The 19457-nt window shown below is 43.6% G+C and overlaps 1 protein-coding gene across 1 annotated transcript in view; it reads left to right on the top strand.

The window, feature by feature from the left end:
- The window catches only part of LOC144752371 (butyrophilin subfamily 3 member A3-like), a 400845-nt gene that overhangs the window by 237898 nt on the left and 143490 nt on the right, over positions 1 to 19457 (top strand). The window contains exon 17 of the mRNA XM_078640306.1: positions 15846 to 15872. Coding sequence (XP_078496432.1) covers positions 15846 to 15872 — 27 coding nt within the window. The remainder of the gene's footprint in view (positions 1 to 15845; positions 15873 to 19457) is intronic.

The raw sequence follows: 19457 nt of genomic DNA, 5'->3' as shown, positions 1-19457 counted from the left end.
CTTTATATCAGTTAGTACATCTGTTGTTTTCTTTTACCGGTTCGTATGTGTCATCCGCTGCTGTACTTTTGTACAGTATTTATAGTATTTTTTTTTATATATTTATTTGAAAGGTAGTGCCGAGGCACCAAACGTTGATTACGTACTCCGTCCACCGCCATTTTAGTAGTTTCTCACCGTTGTTTTTATTATATCTGTTAGTTAGAACTCAGTAGTTTTCAATCCTAGTCTTGAATATCTTACTATAGCATTTCAACATTATTTTTATTGTGAGCCGTCATACCCCTCCCCCACAAAGTAAAAGAAGTATGTAGTTTTTTTTATTAACTTTTATTAAACAATAAATATAAACGAAACTCAATTATAACTATATTAGAACTGGAAAAATAACTTAAACAATGTTATAAACAAATTGTGAAATGGATTCCAAAAGGTGTCAGCATTACGGGGCATATTATCAAGAACGGCGAAAAAATTATCGCTGTTTCAGCGTTAGGAAACTGCAGCTAAAGGGGCGATAATGGGCTTGATAATATGCTGTTGTAAATTCCCATAGCAGTCCAGGCTTTTCTTTTGAACAAAATTGCTTCCAAATTGTCCAATATATCAGGCTCAAAGCTACCATTTTGTGGCCATTGTAAAACACCATCTTTCTTCGTGTATCAGATCCATGCCTCATTAAAGGCAATGGGGCCAACACCATGTTTAGAATAGAGGTCATAGGTGGGAGTTCCAACCTGAGGAATCGGACAAGAGCCCTTGAGCCGGGAGTCCCTATTATAACTGAAACAACAAAACTTCCGAAATTTACTAAAACCAGGCATCTTAAATTCACTGGTCCGTTTACCAACTTCAAGGGGTTAAAGCAAAGAAACACAGCACAAACGTACTCACCCCTTGGCTTCGGCTATTGCAACAGTCGAATAACAAAATTCATAAACAAAACAAAGAATTGGGCGCTACCCACTAATACTTAACTAAATGGTCTTCTCACGCCAACAGAGGTCCGTCTAACGTCTCGCGATACCAGTCATCACCAGAGGGTCCAAGACAGAGCGGCAGTCAGGGCAGCAGTCGTCAGCAGCCGTCGGAAAGGAGTAGCCGCGCTGCAAAAGACCTTCGGTCCACTTCGACATACAGGGGTCGCTTGACGTGGTTCGCAATCCTCCGGAATTTTATTGCGAGGCTTCTCACTACACTCGGGCTGAACCGCTACCACTGAAACCGCCCCACATGGGCACCAGTTGGAGAACCGGGCCTTATGGGCCTGGCGGCGCAGGGCACGCCTTAAATCCCCGAGTTCACCTGCCTTGTCGAACAGAGACACTCTGTTGGGCGTAGAAAACCAAGTTTATTAGCTGCAGCCAAGCACAGTTGTCCCAGAAGTACATACAAGGTATATTCTGAGGAGACTGCCACTTCAGTCCGTGGCGCACAATCTTTTATAGAACACATATTTACAAAGTCTACTCCCTGTACATACAAAGCAAGCCAATAGGAAAAATTGGAAAACAAGCTATCGGGTGTCCCAAATACGCCCCTCTCTCAAACCCCGTGTGTTACCCCTCCCAATAAATTAATCAGTGCTAGTACCGACAATCCAATTTGCAGGTGGCAGGACGTATTTGTGTGCCTCAAAGGATAGATGTGTAATAAGAGCACACAAGGAGAGAATAGCGAAGGCCAGTCGGATAAGATAATGTAAGGAAAGAATAGGAGAAGCCAAATAGTCAGTCGAGACAGGGATCAATCAACCCAGACATGGATTAGCAAACTCAGCCAGACCCTGACATCGGTTTCGTAAACAAGGGCAGAGAGTTACTCTTTAACAGAATAGACACGTAGCAGCTGAGAAAAGCAAAAACACTCTGTTCGCCGTGCTGCCTGAGTGAGGGCAACACAAAATGGCGACGAGACACAAAATGGCGGCTAAATACGGGATAAAGTCAGAAACCGAAGAACCTCACGTGCCCTAACCTCGCAGTCACCAGCCATTAAATCAAGGTGCCCTGTACTGCCTGGGTGAAAAGCATGATCATGACAGGATCATGGGCTGAGTGGTCACAGCACCTTATCTGGCACATGGCTTGACTTTAGCAAGGCTTCCTTCAGCATCTGGTTGCTGCCACTCTGTTCTTCCCGTGTAATGTCTCGAAAGGATAGCCTTTGGAGGCATTGGAGATTATTTTGCTGAATTTTTTTCATTTAATTATTTCTATGGGAACTTAAGGCCTGCCAGAGATCAGATGTGCACTGCCGACGCCAGGTCTCACCCTTGGTTACCCAGTCTCAGAGCCGGCTCCTCTACCTCTTCTGCCCTGGAAGGGGGGGCTCTGTGCAAAATTCAGACATCGGCACATATATAACTCGCTGCCTATATGATCCTTGGAATGCACTCTTAAACGTTTTATGAATCCGTGTGGTCTTGCACCCTTAGATTCATGTATCAATAAAATCATTTATATTCCGCATAGTGAGCTGGACAGCTTTTAATGCACATCACACTGGAGTGGTCAAAAGACCTCCCCCCACGGGGACACCGTGATTCTACACTTAATCCTTTTGCTGGTGAGCAAAAGCCCTAAGATTGCACGCTCCCTGATTCATTTGGTGTTTGATCACTTGTTCATGGAAGTTAATGCCGATTCATCAACTAACAGGGTTCAAATGCAGAGTTCCCTTGCAGTAAATCCAGCTATGAGAGAATGTGTATTGAGTGTTCATTTCATTTACAAACACATGCGTCCTAACACCCATACCGTCGATGCTCTGGAAGTGCCTGGCCTCAGCTTTCTCATATTAATAGTAGTGGTGGGTGGAATTTGCTTAGTCGCGCTCCGCAAATAATTCTGCAAAGCCGCGATTTTTGCCAATTTCGCATTCTCTGCGGAACACTAAATTACCCAAATTCCGCAAGCGGAACGGAATTTACCGCCCAGGCCTAATGATTGGAAGCTAAACAACCTGGGAAATTTTGACAGTCCCCAGGAGGCCACTTGATTCTTGTAAAAAATATCGTCCGCTGCACACACGCATTACTGAATGTCGATTCAGCAGATTTAATAGGAAGTGTCCCCTCTGGGCTGCATGTAGCTTTATTTATTACGTATGCAAGATCAGCACCTGTTAACCCTGGCTCACCTGTCTTGGAACTCCTCAATGAGCTTATAGAATTGCACCAAAAACAGTCTGCAGTTTCAACCTCTTGTTCTAAGGAGGTGCCACCACCTGTAAATGCTGATAACCATAGGCGAGGTACGTGACCCCAAGTATTATTTGACTATAAAGTGTATTCTGGGATCTGCCACTGGTCTGTTGTTCACTGGTCAGCTTTTGCAAGTCTCTCCAACGAGGAAATTCCTATTCTAGAAATTCATGAAAGGGTCTTCAATTAATGACGAGATTTTTTTTATAAATAGGTCACATACAAGCAAATATTTCACATCACGTAGTTTAATTCAGGTTGTATATTAGCCAAACACTCATTAATGATGGACGTACAAAGGGGTTCATGCCAGGAGATTGTAGCCATGTCTGAACTGGGGTGGCAGAGTGGGCTAAAGAACGGTGATGGATTAAACCCAGGTCTTTTGACTTGGGTGTGAGTGTTTGATTGGTTCAGATGCTCCGTCCATCACCACCCCCTTTTGTACCACTTTTGACTGCCATTAGTGTTGCAGGGTATGCTCAGACGTGAGTCCCTTGCTCACTGTGCCACTGGATTCAAGCAAGCCGGGCTGAAGACGGCTGTAATGCCAGAAACTGGTCCTCGGAAGCTTGTTTCCGGTCCAGGAAAGGCATGGCTTGGCAGTTCGGGCTGGACTGTTCCCATGAGGCACAGGGTCAGACTGATTTGCATATAGCCATGTCTAAACTGGGGTGGCAGAGTGGGCTAAAGAACGGTGATGGATTAAACCCAGATCCTTTGACTGGGTGTGAGTGTTTGATTGGTTCAGATGCTCCCTCCATCACCACCCCCTTTTGTACCGCTTTTGGCCGCCATTAGTGTGGCAGGGTATGCTCAGACGTGAGTCCCTTGCTCACTTTGCCACTGGATTCAAGCAAACCGGGCTGAAGACGGCTGTAATGCCAGAAACCGGTCCTCGGAAGCTTGTTTCCGGTCCAGGGAAGGCATGGCTTGGCAGTTCGGGATGGACTGTTAACATGAGGCACAGGGTCAGACTGATTTGCATATTGCCATGTCTGACCTAGGGTGGCAGAGTGGGCTAAAGAACGGTGATGGATTAAACCCAGATCTTTTGACTGGGTGTGAGTGTTTGATTGGTCAAATGCTCCGTCCATCAACACCCCCTTTTGTACCGCTTTTTGCCGCCATTAGTGTGGCAGGGTATGCTTAGACGTGAGTCCCTTGCTCACTTTGCCACTGGATTCAAGCAAGCGGGGCGAAGACGGCTGTAATGCCTGAAACCGGACCTCGGAAGCTTGTTACCGGTCCAGGGAAGGCATGGCTTGGCAGTTCGGGCTGGACTGTTACCATGATGCACAGGGTCAGACTGATTTGCATATAGCCATGTCTGAACTGGGGTGGCAGAGTGGGCTAAAGAACGGTGATGGATTAAACCCAGATCTTTTGACTGGGTGTGAGTGTTTGATTGGTTCAGATGCTCCATCCATCACCACCCCCTTTTGTACCGCTTTTGGCCGCCATTAGTGTGGCAGGGTATGCTCAGACGTGAGTCCCTTGCTCACTTTGCCACTGGATTTAAGCAAGCCGGGCTGAAGACAGCTGTAATGCCAGAAACCGGTCCTCTGAAGCTTGTTTCCGGTTCAGGGAAGGCATGGGTTGGCAGTTCGGGCTGGACTGTTCCCATGAGGCACAGGGTCAGACTGATTTGCATATAGCCATGTCTGAACTGGGGTGGCAGAGAGGGCTAAAGAACGGTGATGGATTAAACCCAGATCTTTTGACTGGGTGTGAGTGTTTGATTGGTTCAGATGCTCCATCCATCACCACCCCCTTTTGTACCGCTTTTGACCGCCATTAGTGTGGCAGGGTATGCTCAGACGTGAGTCCCTTGCTCACTTTGCCACTGGATTCAAGCAAGCCGGGCTGAAGACAGCTGTAATGCCAGAAACCGGTCCTCGGAAGCTTGTTTCCGGTCCAGGGAAGGCATTGCTTAGCAGTTCGGGCTGGACTGTTCCCATGAGGCACAGGGTCAGACTGATTTGCATATAGCCATGTCTGAACTGGGGTGGCAGAGTGGGCTAAAGAACGGTGATGGATTAAACCCAGATCTTTTGACTGGGTGTGAGTGTTTGATTGGTTCAGATGCTCCGTCCATCACCACCCCCTTTTGTACCGCTTTTGGCCGCCATTAGTGTGGCAGGGAATGCTCAGACATGAGTCCCTTGCTCACTTTCCCACTGGATTCAACCAAGCCGGGCTGAAGACGGCTGTAATGCCAGAAACCGGTCCTCGGAAGCTTGTTTCCGGTCCAGGGAAGGCATGGCTTGGCAGTTCGGGCTGGACTGTTCCTATGAGGCACAGGGTCAGACTGATTTTCATATAGCCATGTCTGAACTGGGGTGGCAGAGTGGGCTAAAGAATGGTGATGGATTAAACCCAGATCTTTTGACTGGGTGTGAGTGTTTGATTGGTCAGATGCTCCGTCCATCACCACCCCCTTTTGTACCGCTTTTGGCCGCCATTAGTGTGGCAGGGTATGCACAGACGTGAGTCCCTTGCTCACTTTGCCACTGGATTCAAGCAAGCCGGGCTGAAGACGGCTGTAATGCCAGAAACTGGTCCTCGGAAGCTTGTTTCCGGTCCAGGGAAGGCATGGCTTGGCAGTTCGGGCTGGACTGTTCCCATGAGGCACAGGGTCAGACTGATTTGCATATAGCCATGTCTGAACTGGGGTGTCAGAGTGGGCTAAAGAACGGTGATGGATTAAACCCAGATCTTTTGACTTGGTGTGAGTGTTTGATTGATTCAGATGCTCCGTTATCACCACTCCCTTTTGTACCGAGGAGATTGTTGAAGCCAGGCATGACTATATGATGGCAGATATAAAAGTCAAGAACAATTGGGATGAGAAGAATTGCCAAGATGTATTAGGTGCTGCTGAATCACATGATAAAAAACCCTTTTGACACACAATCACACATGGAAGCCTGAATAGTACAAATTATTTTCATCATCATTCTGTACCTGAAAAATGGCTTACACACTTTTCATCCTTGTTTGCCCCGGCTGATTGTGACGGTTTGATCTTGTGCTCAAGCTCCGGAACTCCCATCACAGCTGCCCCCATCGCAAATATACCAGAGGCTGTGAAATCCCTTTCAGTATATCTGACAAAGCAAGCAATGGAAAGACCTCTAGCAGGTGTCCTGCATCCTGCATGGACTCCAAAACTGAGGAACATGGTTCGTTCTTCTCTCTGGAGTACCTTGTTATTTGATTTAAGTGGATGTATCCGATGTGCTTGAATTTGGGGACTACACACTATTTAGTAGCATATAGGATAATAAAACCAGATACCTTGGACGACACAGTATTCGCTGTGAGACAATTCTTACTAAAAGTCTGGAATAAGCGGAAAACGTTTTGACTTAGTTATCATCTTAATAACCATGATTGAAGTGAATAGAGTTATCTTGGTGTTCTTGGAAGTGCTATGTTTGGCGAAATAAGTATCTTTGCACTATATCGCACTTTAAAATGTTTATCACTCTCTATCAAATGTTCTGTTGGTATTTTTGAAAGTGCTATGTTTGGCGAAATAAGTATCTTTGCACTATATCGCACTTTAAAATGTTTATCACACTCTATCAAATGTTCTGTTGGTATTTTTTAAAGTGCTATGTTTGGCGAAATAAGTATCTTTGCACTATATCGCACTTTAAAATGTTTATCACTCTCTATCAAATGTTCTGTTGGTATTTTTGAAAAGTGCTAAGTTTGGCGAAATAAGTATCTTTGCACTATATCGCACTTTAAAATGTTTATCACTCTCTATCAAATGTTCTATTGGTATTTTTGAAAGTGCTATGTTTGGCGAAATAAGTATCTTTGCACTATATCGCACTTTAAAATGTTTATCACTCCCTATTAAATGTTTTGTTGGTATTTTTGAAAGTGCTATGTTTGGCGAAATAAGTATCTTTGCACTATATCGCACTTTAAAATGTTTATCACTCTCTATCAAATGTTCTGTTGGTATTTTTGAAAAGTGCTAAGTTTGGCGAAATAAGTATCTTTGCACTATATCGCACTTTCAAATGTTTATCACTCTCTATCAAATGTTCTATTGGTATTTTTTAAAGTGCTGTTTGGCTAATTAGGTGTCCTTGAACTATATTGCCCTTTAACATGTCTAGTCCCTTTATGAAATATTGTAGTGCTTCATGATGTTTGACAGCAATCTGTAGACAATGATAGTAGCCATGATAGTTGGCTTCTTAGGCCTGTCACTATTGTGAATATTGTTTACTCGGATCCTGAGAGCAATGTATGTCATTTGTTTGCCATATTCTGCATGGGTTCGTATGTGATTTTAACCTCTGCCTTTGTACAATAAAACTGTGGTTAAATAACAAACTGTTTTATTTCAAAAACACATGTTTTAATGTATTAATGCCAATTGTGTATTTTTAACTGTTGTTTTTATGCTTACTTTGATGATTATGGTAACAAAAAAATGAATTGATTGATATAAATGTAATGTTTCTGTAAGAGGAAACTTACACTTGCAAATTATTCACAAGTGTAAGTTACCTTTGTGATTTGGCCTGGTAATGCCTCTGTAGACATTAATGCGATCAGCAATTTTTTAAAACTTTAATACTATTCAAAAAAGTACTTGTTAAATACCTCAGCTGACATGACATTTTAAGTCAACTGCTTCACATCTCTGTGTAAGCCACTGATGAGGCATGGACAACTAGATCCTAAGGTGAACCACCTGGAGTGTGTACCAATACCATATACACATTTGTGAAGTGTGCAGAATGGCTTACACCATTAGGAAGATACTTACAATCAAACTGTGCCTTGAAGTGTTTGAGAGTCACCCATAGATCATATATTCTTCTACAACATGACAGGATAAGATATGTGCTGTTGAGCATTGTTATGTTAGTGAGTTTTCTTCAGCGCACAACGGCCCGGGCATCAAGGTGCTGGATCGGAAGGATTCAGACTACCTAGTGACCTTAGAACTTGCCTTGCATGGATAGAGCTTTGGAATCTGTGTGACTGTGGTGCCTGAGGAACTTTGCATGGCAATGTTTTGCAAGACTGGTGAGAACCTCAGCAGCTCAGCCCAATCCACAGACTTGAGACCAAGGTGTCACTGTGCAGGAGTTACCCCATGAGGTGGTCCATCAGCATGCATTGTGAGTTCAATGTCTGGCCCTTTGAGAGGTTATCCATTGTGAGCCTCAGCCACACAGCAGGTTTAGAGCAGTAATTGACTCTTCAAGAGGTACTTCAAAGGGTGCTCTATCATTGCTGTGAGCCATAGCATTCCTATGAATTTGAGACACCTTTTGGCCCAGTTAAATGCATTCAATAAGAGGCCAACCGTTCCCATGAGCCTTTGTACCCAATTCAAAGTTATATCTGACAGTCAGCAACTCCGGAGCAATAACAATAAGCTTCACAGAAGTCACTTCCTTAACTCAAGGCCAGTGCAACACCTACTTGCAGCCACCTATGTTACCATGACCCATCTGCACTTTCGTTTAGAGCAAGTGGTTGACTCGCACTGCTTTAGGCTGACTGACACCGCCCTGCATGCTTTCCATAACCAACTGAAAGACTGTGCCGTAGTTCACTGCCTCTATTGACCATGGATCTTGCAAGAGGCTACAATGTTAAGATATGCATATAATTAATGTATTGTAGTCTGATTGATGTATATATTGTCCCACAACTTAGCAAACAAGAAGAAGTTTAATATGTACTGTTTGCTCACCGAGTAACTCAATCCCATAGTACTTTTAATGTAACTGTACCTGTTTATATGATATCATTAAAGTCTTTTACATTTTATGAAAAAGAAATATACAATTTAGACAATCTGTTCCGAATGTGTGCTTCCTGCAATATCTGAGGATCCTTCTAATTGTTAAAAAAGAGTAATCTAGCTGTCTTTAAGCTGTACAGGACCTTGGGAATTGGCCTGACGGTGTCTTATTAATGTATGAATCTTGTTCAGGGGTTTTCCCATGAATCCTTTTTCTTTCAGAGACATTTCAATATGGATCTAGGATTTTTGAACATAAAAGTGATATGAGTTGTTTCAGTAGATTAGAATGTAAGGAATAGCTATAAAGAGCTTCCAAATAAACAGAGTAGAACATAGTATATATGTATATACATACTTATGTAAGTATTCATGTGTGTATATGGTATTTCAGTAATGTAAACCTACCCAGAAGTCAGCTGAGTACTGTACAGGGTTAAAGGAACCAAAAGGTCCACAAGAGATAGGACAGGTAGTTTTGGTTGAGGTTTAACGTAGTGTTATTTGAAGGTTGGGTCTTCAGCTCCCCTACATTGAAGCATCATTGGGGAGATCCTGAAGGATATGCAGCTGTTGTTCTAGATCCTGGGAGCATTGATTGATTGGGTCTTCTGCTTGGTTTTTTCCTTTTTACACTTTTTAGTCTGAAGTCTGATGGTGTCTTACGGACAGGTGTTTGCAAGAACCACAGATACAGTGATCTTATCTGCAAGATAAGTGGGGTTGCTGGTCACTATGGGCCTAATTTAGATCTTGGTGGAGGGGAATACTCTGTCTCAATCCTGACAGTGATCCCGTTCGCCGTATTATGATCCCATTATACCCTATGGAGATCATAATACGATGGACAGGATATCCACCTTGCTTGTGACTGAATATTCTATCCACCGAAATCTAAATAAGGCCCACGGCTTTGTAAAGGATGCAGCTTCTATTGAAGATGGTACAGGCTGACAAGGGGTGCCAATGTAATTCCATTAGGATGAGGGGGCATGTAATCATATTTCTCCAGGCTCTGAATGAGACATGCTATGGCATGTAGGATGTCCTTATAAGCTGTCAGTGTGGAATCTGGGAGGTCGTAGAGCAGGGTGTTACCGCCATCCAGCTGCAAGAGTAAAAGGGCTTGAACAGCAGTTCTGAAGTCGCTTACTGGAAGAAACAGTTTTAGTCTCTTTAGAAGAGAGAGCTGTCTTTCTTGGTTCTGGTAACATGTCCCAGTTTGTCCAGGGTGAATACAAATGATTTTATAATTAGTGAAAGTTAACGTTCGAAGTAGGGGGGCGGAAGTCACACAATTCGACTTTGCAGAATTCCACAAAGTTTTGTAAAAACTCTGTAAAATTCTGTGGAGTTCCACCAACGGGCGCAAATAGGCACGTTGCCCTGCGACTTAGCAGTGGAAGCAAATTCTAGCAGCAGCCTTCTGACCACGAACGGTTGTGACTGCCCATGTTAGAAAAATCTCACTGGATGTCCTCCTAGCAACCGGAAAGCATGCCGGGGGCTCCAAATCTTGCTCATGCTCCACAGGTTACCATTCTGGTGCGGCATGTGAGAAAAAATTCAGCCACACAGCGATTAGCAAAATTTGCCAGGAACTTCGCTTTACAAAAGTAACTGAATATTTCACCCACCCTTAGATCGGAGCCGTGAAGGTTCATATCAGAGAGCCAGGTTTGCAATATTTCCTGTTTTTTTGTTCTGGCAAATGACAAGAATTCTCTCTTGGTTGGGTTGATCTGTTGATAGGTGCTGGATAAGCAGGTCTGGATGTTTGAGGCGCTGGATGTCTGAATCCGAGGGGACTTTCAAGTAAAGTTGTGTCATTTGTATGTTGGTGAATGTTGATGCTGCTATCGGTATATTGGTGAATGTCGATGCTGCTATCGGTATATTGCTGAATGTCGATGCTGCTATCGGTATATTGCTGAATGTCGATGCTGCTATCGGTATATTGGTGAATGTCGATGCTGCTATCGGTATATTGGTGAATGGCGATGCTAGAAAATGATGGAACCCGCACAGCTCGGGTTGTAATCCAAAAGGTTAAACAGGTAAAGTTCTGTAGTGTGCTCAAAGGAAATCGCTGTGTGGCCTGACAGAGAGAAATCCACAAGAACTAATACATTGCCCACCCCTGAAATGGGGAGAGCGCCTCCAAGCACAACTGTGGGGTGACCCAAAGGTCTTATTCCATAAGTAAGATCAATCCAAACACGTAGCTGTGTTATTCCAACTTTCGCAGTTTATTAAACACATTGCAAGTTCATGGCTTAACCATCAATCACTGGATAGTTGGTATTCAGAATGTACTGATCAATATTGAATGCATAGTCACAACAAATCCCGATGCATTTCGGGCCCCGCCCTTCTTCAGGGGATTACTATACAAACAAAAACGAAAGAATCAATATGTCAGCTAACGATCATCCTCAAAAGTATCAAACATACAGAGTAACATGTGCTGGAGGAAAGAGGGTGAAAGATCAAAATCAAAAGTATAGACCCATCGATAACCGGTGCGTGAAAGATAAAGAAAACGTGAAGACGCATGCTAGCCGTGATCAGGTTCGTGATACAGGACTCTAACGATATTAAGGGGTCCAGTGATGATCAAATGTGCCATCGTTGTGCAAGTGCGCGGTGCTCATAACTATAAACGCTGATCAACGTGCCCAGTGTGCATGCATTCAAGCGCATGCCCTTAAAAACGATTAAGGCTTCAGGTCCCTGTGGTGGTACTTACGTTAGTGAAACTACGCACGGACTCAGCGGAGTTCCGAGCCGGCAACTGTGAACCAAACGCTCTGTGCGGAGGCTGTGTTCACGTGTAGAGAAAGGTCAACATGGAAAAGGGACTGTGGAATAAACGGGCTCCACGGTTGAGCGCCATCTTGGAGTGTGTTGGGATCACAGAGAAGGTAAAGAAAAAGCGAGGTGAAAAAATAAGAAGTGAATATCCAAAAGGGTGAGGTCAGATTGTGAAAAGATCTAAAGAACAGGATGATCATAAACAAAGCAAAGTCACAGATAGCATTGAAATTCCATCCGGTCATTCAGACCATGCGGTACCATGGTGGACAGAAAACGGATCCAGAAGTTTTCACGTTTTAATAAAGTGTTCTTGTTGTTCGTGGTCACCTTTATTTGCTCCAATACCTGGAACTTAAGTTGGGCAACATTGTGTCGGTTCTCGTGAAAGTGTGTGGCTACACTGGATTTCAAGTTATTAGTCCTGATGTTGCTCTTGTGTTCAAGGATGCGAACACGAATCTTTCTTTCAGTGTGGCCGATGTAACATTTACCACAAGGGCATTTAAGTAAATAAATGACATTGCTGCTGTTGCAGGTGGCATTCACTCGTAGTTTAATGGGGTGCCCTTTCAGTGGGTGGTTAGTCGTGTTACCTGGGATGCAGTTATTGCAATTGCTGCAATTGTAGCAAGGTTTTAAGCCTGTGTAGGTGGTCTGAGTAACTGGTTCTTTGACTTTGTTTAGAATCTCTTTCAGATTGCGGCCTCTGGTGAAGGCGAACATGGGTTGCTGATTGAAGAGACCTTAGAAATCTGGTTCCATGGTTAAGATCGGCCAGTGCTTGCGAATGATGCGTTGGAAAGTCTTAGAAATCACTGAGTATTTGGAAACCACAACCATGCGGTCAGAATGTCTCTTAGGTTTGGGTTGGAGGAGTGTTCTCCTCGTGATTTTTTCACTTCTCTCTATGGCCATGTCAAGGATCGGTGGAGGATAACCCCGTGCCTTCAGTTTTTCCAACAAGATCCTCATCTCTTGTTTGCTTTCCTGCTCTTTGGAGACAATGCGTTTCACATGAAGTAGTTGAGCAAAAGGTAAATTGTTCTTTAAGTTCCAAGGATGAAAGCTAGTATAGTGTAAAGTTGAGTTTCGATCTGTGGGTTTGCGGAATAAACTAGTGGACCATTGGCCTGTCTCTTTGTGTATTTCCACGTCTAGATAATGTACACGTCTCTCGTGATAATCCCATGTAAATTGGATTCTGTCATTGATGTTGTTCCAAGTCATTAGAAATTCGACCAGAGTCTCAACTGGCCCACCCCATAGTAGAAAAATGTCATCAATGTAACGTAGATATAATTTTCCATGTTCCGACCACTTGGATTGACTCAAGATGTGTGTTTCCTCAAACTGTTTCATAAAGATATTCGCGTAGCAAGGAGCTGCGCAATTTCCCATGGCCGTACCATTGAGTTGATGCATCCACTTGTCCTGTACAGTAAAATAACTGTGGTAAAGGGTGAACATAGTCAGTTCCATCAGGAACACTTTCAAATCCTGGTCAAGGTCAGATGTCATTAAAGCCTGTTCAACAGCTTCAATACCCCAATCGTGAGGGATGGAGGTATAAAGTGCACAGACGTCCACTGTGCACATAATCAGTTCAGTGTCTTTTAATTCTTCCATGGTGGACTCGAGTTTTAAGAGAAAATCCGTGGTATCACGTACATGTGATCTGATTTTCAGGACAAAAGGCTGAAAGTACTTGTCCAGAAATTTGCCAATGTTTTCATGGATGCTTCCCTTGGTGGATACAATCGGACGAAATGGAGGTTTTGTGGGATGTTTATGGCGAAGCTGCCATCGGTATATTGATGATTGTCAATGCTGCTATTGCTATATTGGTGAATGTTGATGCTGCTATCTGTGAGTAGCGGTACAAAAGGGGGTGGTGATGGACGGAGCATCTGAATCAATCAAACACTCACACCCAGTCAAAAGATCTGGGTTTAGTCCATCACCGTTCTTTAGCCCACTCGGCCACCCCAGTTCAGACATGGCTATATGCAACTCAGTCTGACCCTGTGCCTCATGGGAACAGTCCAGCCCGAACTGCCAAGCCATGCCTTCCCTGGACCGGAAACAAGCTTCGAGGACCGGTTTCTGGCATTCCAGCCGTCTTCAGCCCGGCTTGCTTGAATCCAGTGGCAAAGTGAGCAAGGAACTCATGTCTGAGCATACCCTGCCACACTAGTGGCTGCCAAAAGTGGTACAAAAGGGGGTGGTGATGGACGGAACATCTGAATCAATCAAACACTCACATCCAGTCAAAAGATCTGGGTTTAATCCATCACCGTTCTTTAGCCCACTCTGCCACCCCAGTTCAGACATGGCTATATGCAAATCAGTCTGACTCTGTGCTTGGCAGTTCGGGCTGGACTGTTTCCATGAGGCACAGGGTCAGACTGATTTGCATATCCGCTATCTGTGAGTAGAGCACCAAGCAGCTCCATGTTCAAAGCAGGATTGGAGAGGAAGTTGTTTTTTAATGCACTGACCACAGTATTCAGATGTGCCAAAGACCAGCTGTTGTTGCAATAACGATACCCTTTCTATTCTTGATTATCTTCAGGAGAGCGGGTGGTGCTCTCTGTCAAAGGCCATTGATCAGGCAAGGAGGAAAAGAGGGCATGAATTACTCTTAATCAGGATAGGGAAAATAGCCTCAGCCGTCATCAACGTGCATTCTCGGTGGTGCATCCGAACCTAAAGCATGGTTTGAGCTCATCTACTATGTCATTTTCGTCCATGAAGAGTCAGAGCTGCCTTAATACATACGAACACTTTGGGCAGGAACGGTAAATTGAAGGAAGCGCAGAATTTATTGAGATTCTTTTGATTCACCAACAGTTTTCTTGAGTGATAGTGATGCCTGTCTGATTTTCAGACAATCTAGGAGGCTGTTTCCTGAGACAGAGAAGAGCTGAGTGATCCAGTAAGGTGTGACAGAACTACAGGTCCATGGAGCTGGGGGGGTGAAGAGAAATGTGAAGAGGACATGGCCTTGCTAATAGTAATAAACAGGTCTACAGGGGTGACATATTTGACTGAAAACCTGTATACCTTTAAGTACCAGAATGTGTTTTTGTGGTTCTGGTCTTTCACAGTGTGAATAAGTGATAGTTCAATCTGTTTCACTTTCTCTACAAAAGAAAGTTGAAACATGCCCACATGTCGCTTTGGGGATATCTGTGATCCCCTCTGAGGAAGCAAAAGTGAATTGAGTCACAATTTAACAGTCTGCGTTATTTAATGTTTCTTTTATCTCTGTATCAGTGTTCCATTTTTGAATGTCGACAGAGAACTAGTCTTGATCAAGGGTGTCCAATTTAGAACAGATCCATGCCAGGTCCATGATTTTGACATCCTGAAAACCTGCCATGGATACAGTCTTTTTAAACCAATATTGGACACCCCTAAGTAAAATGGTAAAATACATGGGATCTGACTTACATTTAAGTTAGTTGGTAACAGAAAAACTCCAAAGAAGCAGTAGCCCTAAATTAAGAGCAGAATCCTTTTGCTAAATTTCCTCAACCATAATGTTTGCCTGGTAGAGGAACCTCCTGCGGCAGATCACCCTCCACATTTAGCAATTCCACAAAACAAACACAATTCTGATACCAGCAAACTTTAAACCAGACCCCTAAACAGTGATTATCATATAACTATGCCAATATCCAGCTCTCTTGGAATACCATTGGACAGCCCTGTATTAGACCATTCAGCACTGTAATCCCACAATCCACTGAACACCAAGAACTATATAGAATGAATTGTATCTTTGTTTGTATTTTGAAATGCATGACGAGAAGCGACACAAACCCCGTGAACAGCATGAAATGGTAGCATCCAACAGGCATATCACACTGTGAAGGTGCTCCACGGTCTCCTTCAGAAACACAGTGCAAAGAACTGGACTGAAATACTGATACTCTAGAGCTTTACACATTGGTTTATCAATATTTGTTTGACAAAGTTGAATTTCTGGGTATGTAGTATATAAAAGTAATAATATCATCTATTTTCTTCTAGACTGGAGATGGGCCCGCACATTTGCAGGTAATTGAAGACCTTCCTTTCAGGAATTCTACAACTCCAGTGTGCTTGATGAGCTCTTGATATTATGAATGAATGACTATGTGAAACCACAGCAGGGTCTGTGACAGAGAAATGGAACATCTGCTTGAAGGGGTGCCTGCATCCACATCTGCAGACCCCCTGAGGGCTGTGACAGCCTCGTCTGTTATTACACATGTATCACCATGTGTGACGCGCAGCTGGATATATCACTGTACAGTTATCACCAATGAGCCGCTCCTCTGAGGCAGTGTGAGAAAGAATGAGAACTTCTGCCTGAACAGCTGCTGTACAGATGTCATGAATGTTCATCCTCCTGGAGGTCTTTGGGAGAGAGAAGACCTTCCTTTCAGGAATTCTACAACTTCAGTGTGCTTGATGAGCTCTTGATATTATGAATGAATGAGCATGTGAAACCACAGCAGGGCTTCTGCCTGAACAGCTGTTATACAGATGTCATGAATGTGCAGCCTCCTGGAGGTCTTTGGGAGAGAGCAGGAACACCAGTCTGAGCTGGTATTGTACAGGCATCTGCAGGTGCAGCACTTCTAGGGGTCAGTGACAGAGAAAGGAAAACCCAACAAGATCTGCCATCAGACAGGCGTGAGCATCAGAAACCCCTGTCAGAGTCCAGTGAGAGCAGAGCCTCTGCCTGGTCTAGTGTGGCACCTACCTCACCACCACAGCTAAGGGGGTTTCTGGGAGAGGGGACATCTCTCCCTGATCTGGCATTATCCAGACATCCGCGTGCAGCCCCTGCGGTGCTACCTGGCCCTGATCTTGGGGGCCGTCAGCTTTAGAAATAGAATGGGCTTCAAAGCACCTTCTGCAGGGTTCCTTAGAAGTCCAGCAGTTTTCATCCAACAATAGCAATGTCAAAATAACGCGGGTGATTAAAGTTCCTGCTGTAGATAATGAAGTAGTGCAGAGGGTTAATATGCCTGCTGCAAAGAATGTGCACTTGTGTAGATCACAGAACTGTACTTTATGGAGATAGCTCAGTGGGTTACTACTTTTCTCACAGAAATCCTTTTGTTACTTGCAGCTCATTAGTTACAATCCTAATATAACACAGTGGCCTATAAACTGTCATCCAAGAGCTGCAAATAGACAGCTTGGTATAGATTAGACATTTTATCCCCAGTCTCTCATTATTCTACTGTTGCTAAAAAATAATTTGTTTAGGTGGAAATACAGTCTTATTAGTAAAACCAAACCCAACCACTGATGTACGTTCTAAGGGCTATATGTAGGAAGCCTAATTGCGATAACTAATGCTGAAATTCGCAGAATTTCGGTGTTTGCGATCGTAATTTGGGCAGTGTGCTATGTACACACAAAAACCCTAACGCAAAATAAGGTAATGGCAAACTTTGTGATTCCTTATTTTGCGAATGAATATAAGGATTTGCAAACTGCGATTCCTTAAATGCAATGTAGGAAGCACCCAAGTTGTGCGAGTTTGGCTTAAGTAATCGCAAATTACTATCAACTTCAGGTTGGTGATAATTTACATTGCTTCTAAAAATTCTCTTTTTTGCATTTTTCAAAGTGCCATGCGGCGCACATACATGCCCTCAGGGCATGTATGTGTGCCACATATGCATGTGCATGTGCGCCATATGCCATGGTCATGTATGTGCGCCACATGTGCACACATGTTAGCTTCAGGGGTGCATCAGGGTATCCTATTGACACCCTTGCAACCTTGAAATTGCATTCTCAATTTGCCATTCTCTAATTGGGAATCCAAAATTGAGAATGTCTTCCCATTCATTCCTATGGGCCTTCTAGCCCATAGGAATGAATGAGAAGGTATTCCTTACTTACGAATCTCAATTTGCGATTCGCAAATAAAGAATAAGTGGGATTCACAAAATATTTTGCTAATCCTACCGACATTGCGTTTTGCGATTCTCTAATTGCGATTCCCTAAAAATCGCAATTTGAGAATCGCAAACACGTATTACCTACATATGGCCCTTTATCCTGAGTTTGTACTACTCCAGGCCAAACACTCTCAAAATATACTGCCTACGGGATGACTTGTGATGCCGATACCTTGGAATTTGCATTATTGTAGACTGATTTACACATGTAGGATTAATTCTCTCTGTATAATGTGTGTGTGCGGTAAAGTGCAATGGGCAGAACTTACGTGCCTAAGTAGTGAGTGATGAGGCGCACAACCTTTTCTGATATCTAGAGAAAGCACAGAGATTATCCATGTGTGCTTATAAAGGAATTGTCAATGTGAAACTGACAGTAAAAGAGGCAATTTATCTAATGGTACAAAACAGAAATGTTGTCCCCGCCTAGACCATCACCAATAGGAGAGTTACCTTTCTTGCTGCCTTATCTGGGAGACAAACCAATGGCAGCACTCTGTGTCAAGAACGTAGGTGTTAATATTGACTCTGACTTGTCACTTCAAAATCAGATAAACTCGATGGTTAGTACCTGTGGGCCTGATGAACTACTAATGAGAATTGTTTGTTTAACAAGTTTGTAATTTACATTCTCGCAAAACATCAGAAAGCTTTTCCTATCATTATGCACACTTAAACTTCTTTATCAGCCTTTCATAAACATGTGAAAACATGGCTTTCCTCAGTGTGCTTCAATCTAGCTGCAGTTGGTCTCCTGATTCATTAGCTTAAATTGTTTGGTTTATCTCTTTGGTTGGAGCCCCCAAGTACCGCAGTACTTCAGGGTGAATATTTACAACTTTATAAATTACAAAAATTTGAAACAAAATAAAGTTCCTCCCTTCAGTGTAATCCTAAGCCCTTTCTGCCCATCATACATCATTCCTGCGTATCCTCCTTCCCTTTAACAGTGTGCCCCCCATCACCATCTCTTGGCAAACCGGTACCCTAGCATAGAGATCCCTCCTAAGGTGTGTACTAAAGAGCTTGGAATTCAAACACCCTGCCATTCACACACCCTATGTATTTGTGACTGTAAAATGAACTTTAATTTACTAAACTCGTTTTGTCATTCAGTAAATTCTTTCTGAACCACAAAAATTACTTACCAACCCATTCCAAATCACAAAAAGAACAGGCATGAGAGGGAAAGGCCTTCATTTTTAGGTTGAGCCTAGAGTCAGCATGCAATCGCAGCTCTGGTGAAGATCTGCTGTAGTTCAGTACGTGAGGGAAGCCCTGCCCACTCCCCGCCCATATTTTTCATTGGCTTGTGTTGCTGTCCTTTCTAAATGCTGCCTTCGATTCGTTCATAGGCTTGTTAATCCCTCGTTATGATGACCATGTCGTCATTTGTATCCTCTCATGGTCACCGGACCCATTATATCTGGTGTTATACGGTACATGTTATTTAGACTGTGAGCACTATTTATTTTAATGAGGTTTTCCTACTGCCTTCTCTACTCTCCCCTCCCTAACGTTGTGTGTGCCTTCTTACCCCCTGCCCCCACCAGCACTCCCGTTGTCTGTGCCTTCTTGCCCCCTCCCACCACCCACACTCCCATTTCCCATAGCTTCTCCCCGCAGCACTCCTGTTGTTCGTACCCCCCTCCCATTGACCATGATGACTACCGTTTGC

The sequence above is a fragment of the Lissotriton helveticus genome, chromosome 5_1 (assembly GCF_964261635.1).
Source record: "Lissotriton helveticus chromosome 5_1, aLisHel1.1, whole genome shotgun sequence".
Classification (NCBI taxonomy): domain Eukaryota; kingdom Metazoa; phylum Chordata; class Amphibia; order Caudata; family Salamandridae; genus Lissotriton; species Lissotriton helveticus.
The sequence above is the reverse complement of the archived record's forward strand: the minus strand, read 5'-3'. Positions and strand labels throughout refer to the sequence as shown.